The sequence below is a fragment of the Diaphorina citri genome, unplaced genomic scaffold, assembly GCF_000475195.1.
Source record: "Diaphorina citri unplaced genomic scaffold, Diaci psyllid genome assembly version 1.1 scaffold151835, whole genome shotgun sequence".
Taxonomy (NCBI): domain Eukaryota; kingdom Metazoa; phylum Arthropoda; class Insecta; order Hemiptera; family Psyllidae; genus Diaphorina; species Diaphorina citri.
Genome location: NW_007528735.1, coordinates 1 through 217, shown reverse-complemented (window position 1 = coordinate 217; position 217 = coordinate 1). Strand labels below are relative to the sequence as shown.

Sequence of the window (217 nt, the reverse complement as noted above, 5' to 3'; positions counted from 1 at the left end):
AGAGAAAATATTCTTGAAGTTGTGCGCTGCGTTGATGTACGTGGCCATAACGTATCGCAATATACATGCATCCTCACTATGTAACGTAACAGCTCCATTCAGAACGTTCAGGAATAGATGTATATCACCAGAGTAGGCGAAGTTACCGGCCATTGCTTCAAACATACGGGCGATGAGGCGTACCCACATGAATTTGTGTAGTACGTCCAGACCTAGA

General features: G+C 44.7%; 1 protein-coding gene across 1 annotated transcript; it reads right to left on the bottom strand.

Moving 5' to 3' along the window:
• Positions 1-6: 6 nt before the first annotated feature.
• LOC108254528 (protein unc-80 homolog) lies at positions 7-213 on the bottom strand (the record flags this gene model as incomplete). The annotated part of the gene is made up of 1 exon (XM_017449495.1): positions 7-213. A coding segment is annotated over one exon (207 nt), but the record flags the coding sequence as incomplete, so codon positions are not given.
• Positions 214-217: the final 4 nt, after the last annotated feature.